Source organism: Schistocerca serialis, chromosome 3 (genome assembly GCF_023864345.2).
Source record: "Schistocerca serialis cubense isolate TAMUIC-IGC-003099 chromosome 3, iqSchSeri2.2, whole genome shotgun sequence".
Classification (NCBI taxonomy): domain Eukaryota; kingdom Metazoa; phylum Arthropoda; class Insecta; order Orthoptera; family Acrididae; genus Schistocerca; species Schistocerca serialis.
In genome coordinates this window covers 647,960,559-647,975,736 of record NC_064640.1, presented here as the reverse complement: position 1 = coordinate 647,975,736, position 15,178 = coordinate 647,960,559, and the positions used below count along the sequence as shown (strand labels likewise).

The 15,178-nt window shown below is 41.4% G+C and overlaps 1 protein-coding gene across 4 annotated transcripts in view; it reads right to left on the bottom strand.

Annotated features, from left to right (window-relative positions):
• The window catches only part of LOC126470533 (tRNA:m(4)X modification enzyme TRM13 homolog), a 150,494-nt gene that overhangs the window by 79,552 nt on the left and 55,764 nt on the right, over window positions 1–15,178 (bottom strand). For 2 of the 4 annotated variants that reach the window (XM_050098456.1, XM_050098455.1), the window contains one exon: window positions 3,834–3,922. The exons of the other annotated variants lie outside the window; for them this stretch is intronic. In XM_050098456.1, the coding sequence (XP_049954413.1) occupies window positions 3,834–3,853 (20 nt within the window). In that variant the 5' untranslated portion in view covers window positions 3,854–3,922. The remainder of the gene's footprint in view (window positions 1–3,833; window positions 3,923–15,178) is intronic. 4 annotated transcript variants of the gene reach the window in all.

Genomic DNA, 15,178 nt, shown 5'->3' with positions numbered 1-15,178 from the left:
TGCTTTAGCTATTTGGTTGGGAAACACAACACACACTGCACAGCCTGGCTCTTTCTCCATGTGATTTTCACACCTTTGGCAACCCGAAGAAAGATGTGTGTATGGTAGTTTCAATCACACAATGAAGTACAAGAGTGGGTACAGTTGTGTATCCATCAGCAGCTGACAGTGTTGTACGAAACAGGAATTGGTCAATTCATTTCCATTGGGATTAATGTCTTAATGTATACGGTGATTAGTTTTGAATGGAACCACTTCAGGGTCCCACTGTGGCAGGTGTTTGGTTTACATCAGACTACCCTCATAATTAAACTTCTGTACACAGCCAGGAAATTAGATTTATACTGTATGGCAAATAACTGATGCGATGACACATTATGCCCACAAAAAGAGTTAGGGTGAAGTCTCTACATTTACATCTAAAATCTGCAAACCTTTTACTGCAAACATTTTACTGTTCCCTACATTTATATCTCTTTATGTTCCATCCTGTTGGAAATTTATCTTCACACTGTTTAAGAAGAGATAAGTACAAAATTGTAGAATATTCACAGCTTATGAAGATGAAAATTAGATTTTAGAAGTTTTTAGTTGTGTTTTGCTAGATATCACGCATTATGCACCTTACTTCACCCACAGCTAGAATCTTTCAATGATTCTGTTACACTCTCCTATAAGGCAATGAAGTGTGAGACCATTTATACTGTCCTCATTTGTATATCGTCAATGTCTCCTTTTAATTTTAATATCGGCTGTACAAGTGTTGTGTAGGGATTTCCTTTAGTAGAGAAACTAGTTTCCCAGTATCCTGCCAATTAATGGATCTCTGCAATTTGCTTTACCTAAAACCGTGCCTTTACGTGTCTCATGACAGTGCAGCAGCTATCCAGTTGTGCGTTGAAAGGCTACTATGTTTTTACAATTAGTGAAGTGCATTTTGCTTTTCTTTACTTGAGGGCTAACTTCCAGTTTCAGTAGCAGTCAAGTATTTTGTTAAGATCTGAATGGTTACTAGTATGTGGAGTCCTGCCAGTAACAAAAGTGCAAAGATCTCTCATACGAATATATTTTCCTTAGTAGACTTCAGTTTGGCACTGAGTTTTTCAAAAAATCTAGACACAAGCTACCCACCTGGTTACTTCTATCTGTGGCCCTTTTGATAACATGTGAACATCAGCAGTTGCATTTCACACAATAAATACTACTGAAATCCATGCTCATTGCCATCACCAAAAGTGGATCTGAGGTAAATTATGGTTAAGTGTGGCACTGACTCATTTGCAAATCCTATGTCAAACTGTAATGGACTCCTCTCATATATGGGATATTTTAGTGTTTTAGCTTCTACACCATTTGTAGTGATATCTAAACTACTCATCTTCTTAGTGCTGCTACAGCAACAGAATGAATGCAGTATTCCTTGATCACATAATAATTAGAAAACCTGCTTCCAATGATAAAGATTGTAAAGGGAAGGAGAGAAAAATCTTAGTGACTGAGAAGAAAGCAATATGCAGTATCACAGTGTTCAGTTTTGGGGCCACTCCAATTCCTCATATATGTATGATTAGCATTTCATTTGACATATTCAGTGGCTATAATTAAACTGACTGTGTTCTGAATGCTACAGTATGGGCTGTGTACAACACAGGACACAGAAACATCAGAGGTAAGGTCATTAATCACTGCACTTGCAGAGTGCGCTGAAAAAATAATAGTGCCACTTTCTGTCACTAGCTGCACACATGCAGAATGTGCTGAGTGCAGGAAAAGGGGAAGAACAATCAAACACATGATAATGGTAGTCCTGGCATGTTTACTACGATATAGTCACAAGCAACAATAAGTGTTCAATATGGTCACCTGACTCAGTCACATTCTGCATCTGTAGCACAGTATGATCAGCAGTTGCTTACAGCATGTCTGGTGTAATGAGAGCCATATGTCATCATATGCTATCCTTCCGATCAGGGAGAGTCCAGATATATCCTGGTAGACACGATCTTTCAGATACCTTACAACCATGAGTCACATGGACTTAGGTCAAGGGATCTGGAAGGCCACAAATCTTGAAATTGCCTAGAGGTGATGCAGTCATTATGAAGGTTCCTCGAAGCTAATCTTTCATCTAGAAACCAACATGAAGTGTTGCCCTCTCTGGCATTAAAGTAGTGGTTTGGACACAATTGTATTCTTGCAAAACTGGACTCAAATGTTGCACACAGGGAGGTCCTTATAAGATGAAGATGTCATTGAACCACTAACAGGCCTGTGAGGTGTCATTTCTTCAAATAAAAATGGATCGAGAATGAAGGAGATTGTGGAAACACACCACACAGTCACATAAGCTCAGTGAAGTGAATGTTCCTACAGATCATATAATGGAGTAGAACCCCATATGCAACAGTGCATTCATGGCACCATACAAGGTAAAATGTGATTCTTCTGTTCCTCCCAGCATACTGGTTCATCAGTGCATCTGATGATGGCAACATGGTTGTTTGATGAGATATCGTGCCCATTAGACACCGATATCTGGCATTCACACATGAGCTATTTCGAAAAAATATGCCTCAGCCATCCAAAGAATATTCCCTGGCCACATGTCTTTGATTTCCATGTGTGCCAAAAAACAAAAGAGCAATGTCACGTCATTGCAGCCTATTTTGGAATGACATTTGGTGCACATTCTGTATCTTGTAGGGATACCAGTGTAAAATGTGTCACAAAATCTTCTGAAGAATTGACCATGGGACAGACAATTCCTATGACACAGCTAAATCACTGGCTGCAGAATGCACTGCACAGTCGGCTATAGCTACAGCAACTTCATCAGTTGCCACGAGAATTGGCTGCCTTCCTGTCCTTGCTGCACCACCAAATTCACCTGTTTCTTCAAATTTCTCGATCGCATTATTTAGACCATTTATTGACATGGGACCTCTTCATAGCCGTTCCTGATGGCAATATTCTCAGAATGCATCACTGCTACTGCTGCCATTCTGATACAACAACTTTAACAGCAGTGCACGGGTTTTCTTCTCAACAGCCATAGTGTATCTTGAGGAATGCTTCAACCTTCTTAAACCTTTACACCAATATTCACTTCACAAAAGAAATCAACATGCATCACCAAGCAACAAACAGCATGCAGACATCAAAACAGGAAACATTTCACATTCTGGCTACTTACAGTGCCATATTTTCACTCCATGTCAAAAAGTCAAAAATTGGAACTACTATTTTCTCCAGCACACTCCTTGAGTGCACTGATTAATGAACATACCTACAACATTTTATCATTCTGTGATGTATGTAGAGCACACTACAATGCTCGGAACACCATTCGTTTCACTATAGCCTTTTAAGACAAAAAGGAATTATAGACATTAATGTCAAGTGGGCATTGATTTAAACCAATGGGAAAAGCTGAAAATTTTGTGCCAGACCAGGATTTGAACCCAGGTCTCTTGCTTGCTAGGCAGATGCTCTAACCACTTATCCATCTGGACACAGAGGTCATTGCAATTGCACAGATTACCCCCACAAAACAATTGATCTTGCCATGGTGGTGTGCCAATCATGCTTCAACAATACAGATGGTGCAAGCACATTGGAGAGGTATCTGTTGAAAGGCCAAACTAACATGTGGTTAAAAGAAGCTATTATTTCCACTTTTTCTGTATTTAGTTTAATGGTTCAGGACTGGTTTCTACCTTTTAGACAATTTTTAAGTGATCTTATGTATAAGACAGTACACTAAACTACCTCCATGGATAGAAGCACAATTATATAAATTAAACTTATCAGAAACTAACTGAAAAGATAGTTACCTGCAGTAGAAAACGAACATATGGTTCTTGAATAGGTAGTGTGGGCTTTCCAGAAGTAGCACAGGCCTGTGGGATTGTCAGATGTGGCATTGTAACAGTAGTCAGTATTGCCTCACTATATTGGTACTGCAAATGGATAAAAGCAAGGGGAAGCTACAGACATTGTATTTCTAGGGGGCATGCATCTGTATTGTGAGGCTTAATAATGAAAGCATCCTCTTCAGTGAAATATTCTGGAAATAAAATATTTCTCTTTCAAATCTCCAGATGTTGAACACCCAGGAGGATATAATTGTGTAGGCTTCCATGACCAGAGGCAGTCGGCATAAAAGTTTTCTGCCGGCCGCGGTGGCCGTGTGGTTCTGGCGCTGCAGTCCGGACCCGCGAGGCTGCTACGGTCGCAGGCTCGAATCCTGCCTCGGGCATGGGTGTGTGTGATGTCCTTAGGTTAGTTAGGTTTAAGTAGTTCTAAGTTCTAGGGGACTTATGACCTAAGATGTTGAGTCCCATAGTGCTCAGAGCCATTTGAACCAAAGTTTTCTGGGTATAGTACCATGTCATACTCTATAAAACTACTGCTGCTTGAGAGAAACCAATGTTTTGTCTCCAGTTGAAGCGACCTTCTTCTGGGTCTACTGGTGTGTTCTAGCTATGCAGTGTCTCTTATATTTTGTTGTTACTGTTCACTGCCTATGCCATTACATCATAATTTTAAAAAGATAGTTCATTTGATGGGTCAGTTAAGGAACAAGGAGAGAGAACTTTATTTTAATAGGTTATTGTGTTGGAGGGAGAGCGTAGCCTCTGTTGTCTATTTGCTCTTGTGTTATGCACCATGATTCGCGGTCAACATCGAATGAGAAGTTGGCTCCTGTTTACCAAATGCTGGACGTCGGCCGTGTGGTGACAGTTACTTGCCGGTAGTGCTCGTGCCTCGTGTTGACAATGCGGTCTAGTTGGCAAACAGGCTCGTATGTGAAGAACTCAATGCACTTTATAGAACACCTAAAGGGAGAAACAATTTTACCTATGGACATGATGGACAGCTTTGATGTGAAGTCACTATTTACAAACGTGCCAGTAGATGAAACTATCCTCATCCTTCAGGAGAATGTTCCCCAGACATATGTGACCTGGTTGAGTTGTGCCTGACTTCAATGTACTTCAAAAGGCAAGGAAAATACTACGAGCAGACAGATGGCGAAGCTGGCCCTTGGTTCAGCTCCTTTACGCCCACGTTGCTGGTTCAGATACATGGATGACACGTTCGCTATATGGCCTCATGGTGAATTGGAACTACACGAGTTTCACAAATATTTGAACAACAAGCACAGGAAGATACAGTTCACGATTGAAGGAGAGAAGAATGGTGCAATTCCATTTCTAGACACTGAAGTATACAGGACAACGGAGGGCACACTGGGGCACCGAGTATATTGCAAGCCTACACATACAGACAGTTATCTGCACGCCCAGTCCTACCACCACCAGCACAGAAGAACTCTGTCATCTATTCTTTGGCAATTCATGTGCAGTGCCCAAGTGATGCTCAAAACATAACACCTGAGCTTAAAAGGCTATGCACAACGTTTCTAGTCAATGGCTACAGCCCCATAAGTTGCTCCACACAGCCTTGTCGACGAATACAAGTAAGCAATATAAGCAAGAAATAGACAACTGCAGCCACCAGTGGGCTTACCTTATGTGAAAAATGTTACTGACTGAATAGACAAACACCTTTGCCGGGTTGGGGTGCAGCCTGCCTTCTATAATGGTCGCAGTATCCAGGACGTGCTAGGCTTCACTAAGGACAAGATGGATGCATTACACACTGCAGGCGTGTACAAGTTGGAATGCGAATGTGGAGAGGCATACATCAGTGTGACTGGCAGGCCAATAGCAACACACATTCGGGAAGACGAGCGCTATATTCGTCTAGGGCAACACAACAAATCTGCAGTGGCAGAACATCAGCAAGATTGCAGAAAAGAAATAAAATTCAGTGAAGCCTGTGAGTTGGCCAAGCAGCTAATTATGACAAAATGCAAAATAAGAGAGGCCATCGAAATACTTAACCACCCTAAGGACATGAATAGAGAGAATGGACTCAGACTTTCCCCATCTTCGCTGCCAGCAATCAGAGCCCAACAGACCGCACTGTCAACACAAGGCATGAGCACTACTGGTGAGTACTGATGCCGCACAGCTGATGTCCAGCATTTGGTAAACAGGAGCCCACTTCTCACTCGATGGTGGCCACCAATCATGGCACATAACACAAGAGCCAATAGATAACAGAGATTACGGTCTCCCTCCACTGCAATAACCTATTAAAATAAAGTTCCCTCTCCTTCTTCCTTAACTGACCAATGAAACAAACTATCTTTTTAAAATTATGATGTAATGGCATAGGCAGTGAACAGTAACAACAAACTATAAAGGACACAGCACAGCTAAAATGCACCAGTAGACCCACAAGAATGCCACTTCAACCATGGCTGAAACATTGGTTTTTCTCTAGCAGCAGTAGTTTTATACATTATGACGTGGCACTATACACAGAAAATGTTTATGTCAACCCAGGAGAATGTTGTCATTAGGAGAAAGAAAACAGATGTTTCACAGGTCAGAACATAAAATGTTAGGTACCAAATCAAGCTGCGAGCTTAGACAACACAAAAAAGGAAAGGATAAGTTGAAGTCAAATATAGTGGGATCAGTGAAGTGTGGTGCCAGGAAGAACAGAATTTGTGATCAGGTGAGTACGGAGTTATCAACTCAGAATCAAATAGGGGTAATGCACAAGTAGGTCTAGCAATAAATAAAAAATATGAATGCAGGTGAACTACTATGTACAGTATAATGAATGAGTTATCACACCCAAGATAGATAAATCCAATACCTACCACAGTAGTACAACTTTATATAGCTATTAGGCAAGCAAATGAAGAGGTTGAAAGAATGTATGATGAGAGAAAAAAAAAAGTATTCAGATAGTTAAGGGAAACAAACATTTAATTGTTACGGGGAACTGGAATCAAATGGTAGGGAAAGGAAGAGTAGGACAAATAATAGGGGAACATGAACTGGGGAAAAGGGATGAAAGGAAAAATATCCAAAATAAGTTAAACCAAAAGAAGTTGCATGAGTGAGTGTGTTATGTGCAGAATGAGCTGGAGCACTGTCATGAAGTAAACGCCTCACCTCAGGCTGCTTCCCACGACACTGCCTCTTTGAGAGCCTTCTGTAATCTTATCAGGAGATTTCGGCAGTATTTTACTGGGATGATTATCCTTTACAAGCATTGTCTGTTAGCACCAAACTATGACAGTCCCAAGAAATGCTTAGCACCACCTTGCCCACTGATAATCTTTCTTTTGACAATTTTGAAACAACATGTTTGCACTGCTTGCTTTGATACTCTGTCTCAGTGCCATAGTGATACACCCACCACTCATCCATGGTGTTTAGACAGCTAAAGAAGTCATCTGGATTGGCCTGACACAGTTGCACGATTTCTACTGCTGCCCTGGTTCGGCAGGCTTTTTGAATGTATGTGAGCAGTTGTGACAACTAGCTAATGACAACCTTTCTTACAATCAATGTCTCATGCAAGAAACTGAAAACTGATCTGTGACTCATTTTCACTTTTTTCGCTACCATCTCAATTATGATACACCTGTCTTTGAGCACTGGGGCCTCCATTTCCCTTAAAACATTTGGTTTTTTGCAGGGAGATGAACTGTATCTTTGTTCTTCATGATTCAAATTTGCTTGATCTCAATGGAACAGTCTGTGCATCACCATATAAACCTCCCACAGATGTGGGTCTCTATCCTGACCAAGCACAAGATCGCGTCAAGTGGAGGGAGGGAGGGAGAGAGAGAGAGAGATGGAGGGAGGGAGAGAGAGAGATAGAGGGAGTGGTAGAGAGGTAGAGGTAGAGATGGAGAGAGCAGGAGAGGGAGGGAGGGGGGGGGGGTGTGTGAGAGAGAGAGAGAGAGAGAGAGAGAGAGAGAGAGAGAGAGAGAGAGAGAGAGCCGAAAGTGTGGACCCTGCTAAATTGCTGGACAAATGCTGAGGAAGATGAAGGACTGATTTAACAGCGTTATGGTAAATGGTGTTTTTTCTTTCCAATAATGTAAGTAAATGAGATGAGTAATATCTAATAAATATAATACAACTGATAGATGTATTTTAATTGACAATGAAACACTGAAAAACAATGAAAGATGACAGACCTGCAAAAAAAAAAAAAAAAAAAAAAAAAAAAAAAAAAAAAAAAAAAAAAACCTATCAGAAAATAACATCAAAATTATTTTTCTTTCCCCTATTTATTAGGAATTTCAAATAAAGATGTTATGTACACTCAAATGTCATCAGTATTATTAATAATAATAATAATAATAATAATAATAATAATGATGATGATGATGAAGCTAAGAGGCAGTGTATGTAATAACTATTCACTGAATGTAATGGGATGTTCCATAAAGTATAGTGATATTAGAGGCATCATATGGAATAATAAAATAAAATAAATATAATGAACAAAGATACATAAATTAGACTGTTTATGAAAATAATAAACATAGTGTGATAGAAGATGTGCCATATTAATTTCACAAATTCTATGAAATGTTAATCATACTGCCATCTACATGGTGTTCCAAATCATAGGGGTCAATAAGGTGGCACACGATCCAAAATTCAGTAAGCATGTGTTTATAATTTGTTTATGTTTATCCATCAGCAATGGTGATATTAGCCTGGAAAACAATACACTACCATCTGTGATGTGTCAACAATAGAGATTTTGCTTACGGAGTCTCACTGCATGACAGAAAATAATGATATCTGAGAGTGCTATAAAATTTTATGTGCCATTGTAAAGCATGTTCTGAGATCGGTCATCACGTTTTCGAACAGTTGATATGAATGTTAAGGTGTTTTTTTTTATAAGATATAAGTTGTTTATGTCAATAAAAACTATATACTTCTTTCCAAGAATTGGATCTTTACCTCAAAGAACGTAGATGGGGTGCTACAACGTTTGGGTCACAGATTTACTTCAAACTTTATATGCTTTCAGTAGTCAATTAGGATAACATAATGTGCAAATAGTAAGGTGTATTTATTACTCAGGCAATTTTGAGAAAATCACAAGAGAAGTTTTATGCATCAGTGATGTACTGCTGCATTGTAGCCCTGAGAACGAGATAGGGGCAGTCATGTGGTTAGCGTGCATGCTCCATAATTGGTGGATCGCTGGATTGTGTCCTGCTCATGTATTTCTTTTTTTTTTTTTTAATTTATATTTTTCTCAACACTAGTCATAGTCTTTCATACATATTATAACTGAAAGATAATACGATGAAAAGCCAGGTATATTTGCATAAAATTTTATTAAATTTCTGAATGTATTGAATGTATTTTAATAGCATCTTCACAAGAAGCAATTTCTTGTTTGTTGTCAATGAAACATGAACAAGTTTGAAGACACTTGATGAAGTCTTTAACTTGCCTACAGAAATAAAACTGCATAACATTAGTTGTAACAATAAAAATGTGTAAACAGCTAAATAACATTGGAAGTTCACTAAAAGTTCATGTAAATACATGTAACTTTTTACCATATTACCTTTCATATGTAATATATATGAAATAATATGACTGGTGTTGGGGGAGAGGGAGAGGCAGAGGGAGAGAGAGGGGAGGGGGTGGGGAGGGAGGGGGGGAGAGAGTGGGGGGACAGAGAGAGAAACATGAGCATGATTCCATGATCTACCAATTGTGGAGTTTAAATGCTAACCATGTGACAACTGCCAGCTCATGTTGATGGTTGCAAAACACTGGTGCATTACTGACGTATAAAACTTCTCTTGTGATTATTGCAAAATCACCTACTTGCACATTATGTTGTCCTAATGGACTATTAAAAGTGTACAAAGTTTGAAGAAAATCCATGATACAAATGTTCCAGCCTTCCTTTGTTAGTTTAAGATCTTCTACCATCTGTACAGTTTTAACCATAAAGGTTTTGGATACATGTATGTATCAAACTTCATTTCCAGAAGTTCTATTGCAAACAGATGATATTTCAATCTATCTTCTGTAACTTTCACTAGTAATAATTACATTAGCAATGCACATTTATGGTATTCCTCACACTGCCAGTTATTCAAAGTAAGTCCAAATATGATACTGTCATGTTGTCACCACACTAAAGTCCAAATCTGAAAGCTGGGTTGTCAATGAAGTAAAACACTCAGCACTGAAAGCAAGTTCACTAAGAACACCAACATACAGCCAGAACAGAACTGAACTCCTGGACAGAGAGTGCAGCTATTTACACAAACATTGAATATTCCAGAATGCTGGTATTTTTATAAACATTAAATATAACTGTCAGTGGCCTGGTTTGAACTGGTTGGGTTGTTTTGGGGGAAGAGACCGATGGCGAGGTCATCAGTCGCATCAGATGAGGGAAGGATGGGGAAGGAAGTTGGCCATGCCCTTTCAAAGGAACCATCCTGGCATTTGCCTGGAGCGATTTAGGGAAATCACAGAAAACCTAAATCAGGATTGTCAGATGTGGGATCGAACCGTTGTCCTCCCGAATGCCAGTCCAGTGTGCTAACCACTGCGCCAACTTGCTCAATGTTTGAACTGGTGACCTACAGCATGCCAACCAGTGACACTAACTACTACACCACATTACATGCACTACAACTCAAGGCATTGCTCACTCTTCTGGAGAAACAGTAACCTGATGTTTTAAAGTTCTGATTGGTGCTGACTACAGCATCATGAATCTAGAGCTCACCAATAATCTTCTTTAGTGTGGCACTGATGGATTCTCGTGTTCTGGTCATGTTGCTACATCCACTTCATTTCAATGAGTATTGGAGACAGCCCCTTCTGTTGAAACTTTGCAATCATCACATGGTATTTCAGTTTCCTTAAACCTCCCATCACTGATCTGGGCAATAGGAGGGCTTCATACGGAAGACATGGATGATATCTCTGTGCTTTTGTCTTCTTGGAGAAGGGTCACAATCCTAGACTTCATATGTGATGTCCAACAAGTGAAGAAGGCTACAATTCAGTCCAAAGTAACACTTCAGGAACTTTTCCAATAGTCCTATTTTCCACACACAGGCATGTGTGTGCCAAGTCCTCAGGGCTGCATTTCATTGGTTGGTGCTTGGCATTGCAGTGCTCTTGGTCCTTCTCCTGGGTGTCGAGGTTCTGTACCTGAGCCAGATGTCTTGCTTCTTTGGCTCTGGAGATGATGTGTTTCACATAGTCATCCTCAGCATCATCCAGTTGAAATGGGAACAGTGTAAGCACTGTCATTTCAGCCTTGCAATCGTGCAACAGAAAGAACCATGTGAAGACTGTAATGTCTTGCTTTGCTGTGTTGTAGGTGGGTGGGGGTAGGGAGGAGGAGCAGAGCAGGGTGGGTGTGTCTCAGAGGAGCAATGTGCTACAGGGGACAGGCACCACCACCAGCAACCCTTCCGAAACCCCACACCATATCATGATCGTGACACACTGGCGACAACACCAGAGGAGGAAGGTATAAGAAAGAGGGGAACAAAACAGCACAAAAGACCAAAAAAAAAGCAGGCCTACGAAACCAATGGCAACACTAACTGAGGGACTCCAATTCCAGAAGGAATATAAACCTGGTAGAACAAACCATTTTAGTGAAGAGAATGGGTGTAACAATGCAATGTTCATCCACTAACACCTGTGACAAGGAGAGTAGGAGGGCATATTTAGTATGAAGGGCCAAAAGGTGAGGGAGACCAGCAAAATATGGACCACCAGCAAGATAGGCAAGATGGTCATCATTAGCAGAGACCAAGGAGGGCGAGATAAACACTAGGTGATAGCCTGAAGGCCACTCAACGAGTCTGTACATAACACCACTCAGGTGAGGGAGAACTGTTTAATAAATCAAAGGGCCCAGAGTAAACACCCCACACTTGGCAAGCAAGAGATGGTGCTCTTTGCCAACAGAAATCGTGAAGGCATATCCCATGTGATTGGGGGATTTAGAGTTATTGGTGTAAAAAAAACAATAACATTCCATAACTTCCATAAAAGCTGCTGGAACAAATAATGGAATGCCATCAGAGCAATGAAGGCTTTTGGACCCTGAGAGAGATCCATCTGAACCTGGGGCCAAGGAACTAACCACGGGATGGGGCAGGAGATTCGAAAAGAACGTGGGGAACAGGACGAGGAGGAAGAAGTCCAACCAGCAAACTCCCCCAGAGAGAGGATGGGGACAATGTCCCGGAGCCACGAAAAGAATCGAACAGGAGGGGTGAGCTGGGAAAGTGCAAGTAATGACAGCATAGTAAATGTGGAGGTGAGACCATGGAAACAAAGGAAGAAAAGGGAGGGATGAAAGGTGGGGGGGGGTGATGTGGGGATTTCAGCGTCAACCACAAGACTATCAACAGGGTTAGTGTGAAAGGTACTGATGGCCAAACAGATACCATGATGATAGACCAGGTCGAAGAGGAGCAGTGTGTAAGGGACAGCTGAGCCATAAACGTGACAACCATTGTCCAGATGGGTCAGAACCAAGGTCTGATAAAGGCGGAGGAGAGATGAACGATTCGTACCCCGAAAGGTGTGGGCAAGGAAGCAAAGGAGAGTGGGTTTATGGAATCAGCCAATCATCCGAAGGCAGATTTGGGCAACCAAGTACGCTTGTTGTCAAAACAAAAAATAAAAAGAAGACCCAAGATATGGAACAGGGGGACCATGGTCAGGCGTTGAGCATCGAGGTACAGCTCCAGATCAGGATGGACCATAGTATGGTCACAGAAATGTGCCACCTGCGATTTAAGGGATGATAATTGAAACCTATGTGTAACAGTCCATACAGAAGTGCATTGGATGACACCCTGAAGCTGTCATTGCGCAGTAGCCATAGAGTGGGAACTAGTCCAGATGCAGGAATCATTCACATACAGAGCAGGGTTGACCAACAGTCCGACGGAAGCCATGAGTCAATTAATAGAGATGAGGAATAGAAGGACACTTAAAACTTGAAGTGCAAGTAACAGGTGACAGTGCAAGCCGTGTAGTAGGCATTACAATGATCGAAGAAAACTGCAACAAGATGGCAGCACTCAGAAAAGGCCTGCCAAACAGCAGTTTCCAACTGAAGCACATGATTGATTGGAGACTGTCCCTCCCAAAAGCTGCACTGGTAAGGACACAAAAGGTCCCGAGATTCGAGGACCGAGAGAGTCAATGAGCCACCATCAGTTCAAATAACTTGCAAGGGATATTGGTCAGACTGATTGGTAACTATCAAGGGACAACAGATCCTTACCAGGCTTAAGTGCAGGAACCACAATACTGCCCTCCATTGAGAGGGGAAGACACCTTGGAGCCAGATACAGTTAAACACCCAGACGAGATGCCGTTGTTGGGAAGGACTGAAGTGTCGAAGCAATTGGTTGTGGGTGGAATAGGGACTGAGGGCTGAATTATGGGAAGAAGAGAAGGCTAAAAGGTTCCCTGTAGGATTCTGCCTGACAAGGGGTAAACCATAGGTGGGAAAACTTTGGCCCACTGTTTCTGGAGGAGGAAGGTAGCCAGATATGAGGCTTCCACTGAAGCCTTTATAAAATTGGAGCTCAACATGTTCTACAAGGCCTGATGGATCATACAAAAATGCCACTCAGGAGGACAAGGCCCAGGATGGAAGATGGCCATTGGCAGCCTTCAAGGCTGTGGAGCATGGCCCACACCTGTGAGGAACGGATAGAAGAACCTAGGGAGGAGACAAAGCATTCCCGATACACCCACTTGCTCTGATTAGGTAATGGGCTTTGGAGAGCAAAGGCATTTAAAAGTTATAAGACCAGCGGAGGATAGGTGACAATGAGTGGCAAAGAAGTTTTGATCAACAGCAAACCTGAGTCTGTCCTACTCAGAGTGTCCAATTCACCAAACTTATCACTGATAGTTTCTACAAAAAATAATGGCTTGGTGGTGGTGAAAGTATCCCTGTCAGTCCTGGTGCAGACCAGGTAGTGGGGAGAGTGTTTCACCCCAAGCTGGTGAGGCTGGCTCTCTGCCCAGAGGGTAGCCAGGGATGTTAACATCACTATGCTGTAAGCAGCATTAAAGGGTCCAGCCCCAACTAAAGAAATGGCCCTAAAAGAACAGCCAAATTTTTGGAGCTTAATACATTTCATATGCAAAGCCTCTGTCCAGATACAATCCGGTCTGATCAGGAACTCTCCCTGTTGACAACACTCATTCCACAGCAAGGGCTGTCGACACAGCAGCCATAGTTGGGAGTTACGACGCTCCCACCCCTAGGCATACACGGTAAGGTAGCAGCTCATGCATCAGAAATGTGATCCCTGTGTTGACAGGGGGCTAAACCACAAGAGTACATAATGACCCCACTACACAGATTGGCTACCATTCCTGCTATACAACGTGAAAAGGTCAATGGTATCAAGTAAAAGATAGAAGAGGCAGTAACGCCACACACCAAGGATGTTAAGTAAGGTGTTCTTTCCCAGTTGGCTCACACTATGGAGGCAAAATTTACAACAGGAGCTCAAACACCAAAGGGGGGGGAAAAAAAGAAAACAAGAGGAACAAATTGGTAAGGGGTACCAAAACCAGGCAGATAGCCAGGCTGATGTAAGTGAAGACACTGAAAAAGAGGAAGGAGGGGGCAGGGAGAAAGGAGCGAGGACAGGAGGGAGGGGCACAGGGAAGCGAATGCAGCCTGGGAAGGAAGAAGGGGCCACTTTAGCTCGGGGCCCTGTGTACGCCACGCACAAACTCAAGAATGAGCTGTGAGAATATTGGCAGGTACCATTGGAAACCTATGACTGCAGGCCTTACAATAACATGTTTTAATTTTCCACAAACTAATTAACTTAATAGATAATTAGTAGTACTGTTGGTATACACCCAATAATACAGTTGCTTTTTGTGCCATTATGCTTGTTTATTTGCCAAATTATACTTCTGTAGCCATAATTTTTCTGGACCAAAAGACACCCATCATTAATAAATGAAGCCACTAAGTAAGAATTTAGATAAGTTATTGTAATTTACAATATGGAAACTTTATTTGTAAACAGGTAATTCCCAGCAAAGACATATAAAGTAGTCTTGTAACCTTTTGTTCTTTACTAGCTACTCATCATGTAAACCAAGTAACTGTTGGAACACATAGCTCATCTATTCTAGTAAATTTCAAGCATACAGTTTTTTCAACAAATATATAGTTTCAAAATCTAAAAATACTTTACATCAGTTGAGAAATACCCCTCCCCACTAAAAAT